Below are 1396 nucleotides of genomic sequence, written 5' to 3' on the forward strand. Positions count from 1 at the left end.
ACATATATACACACACACACACACACACACACACACACACACATATATATATATATATCTACATATTTATATATACAAACACCAACACTCACATACACAGATACGCACACACACACACACACACAGACAAACACACACACACACTCATGTATATATATATACTATACCTTACGGGTTGAGGCTTTTTGCAAGGAAGCGCTCAGACTGAAGCCATATTTCCGCTCATTGATCGGGTCCTGTGTCGCGTATTCCGCCTCATCTGTGTGGAAAAGAATTAAAGAAGGCACCCGAATTAAAAATCAGGGCAGAAGACCCAAAAATTTACAAATCATGTCAGGCCAGATCACATTCCACGCTTGGTTAACTACCATAAACCAGAGCCCGTCCGCGAGAAGGGTTACTTTCCACTGGCGAGCATCAGCAGCCGCTTCAAAGTGGAGGCGTTATAGGATCGAGGGTCTCACGGTAGATTTTAGTCCTTTAACTTTCGGCCATAACCCTAGATTACAATGTACCGAACTCCCGTACTTTGCAGGCGAGGAACGACCTCTGCAGTGGGTGCGCATGTTTGTACCTTTGAAGTAGCCAGCGTTGCCACTGTCTTCGAGCCACTTTGGGGTCACGACATGTTTGCACACAGACAGGCCCACCAGCAGTTTGATCGTTCGCGCCACCTGGACGTTAGTTCAGTGGGTGGGAGACAGTCGGTATTGGGGTGAGTGGCTATTGATTGTTTCTCGGGTGAATGTATAGAGTATCAGTATGGGTGTAACACATGCGGAGTAAACATAATCAATCGATTCGCGTATACATGTGTGAGATTAGTGATAGGGTATGAGTCCTGGTGTAATAGTAATAGTTAAATAGTAATAGTTGAGGGTAATAGTATAATAGTAATAGTTAAGGGTTTATTGTTGGTAATATTACACTATTACTTTCATGCTATTACGATTATACTACTACTATATACTACTACTGGTATACTTTTACTACTATAACATTACTTTTATACTATTACTACACTAATGGGCAGGGCACATACCTTTGGAGCCACGATGTGGGTGCAGTACCGGCCGTCTGTGGTGATCGTTCCATTCAAACTCCTTACAATCTGAGGCAGAATATGCGGTATGATCAGAGACCAGCTAAGTTTAGTATACTGTACATAAGTATGTATAATGTATTGCTCATTTATATGTATGATATATTGCTCTTATGTATGTATGAAATATTGCTCATAGGTATATATATACGCCCACACATACACACACATATATATATATATACATGCATACATACATACACACACACATATATATACACACACACACACACACACATATATATATATATATATTTATATATATACATATATATACATGTATATACATACATA

The 1396-nt window shown here is 39.8% G+C and overlaps 1 protein-coding gene across 1 annotated transcript; it reads right to left on the reverse strand.

Annotated features, from left to right (window-relative positions):
- Nucleotides 1–161: 161 nt before the first annotated feature.
- On the reverse strand, nt 162–674 carry SARC_16209 (hypothetical protein; the record flags this gene model as incomplete). The annotated part of the gene is made up of 2 exons (XM_014289682.1): nt 162–259; nt 575–674. Coding segments are annotated over 2 exons (198 nt in total), but the record flags the coding sequence as incomplete, so codon positions are not given.
- Nucleotides 675–1396: the final 722 nt, after the last annotated feature.

The sequence above is a fragment of the Sphaeroforma arctica genome, assembly GCF_001186125.1.
Source record: "Sphaeroforma arctica JP610 unplaced genomic scaffold supercont1.7579, whole genome shotgun sequence".
NCBI classification, from domain to species: domain Eukaryota; class Ichthyosporea; order Ichthyophonida; genus Sphaeroforma; species Sphaeroforma arctica.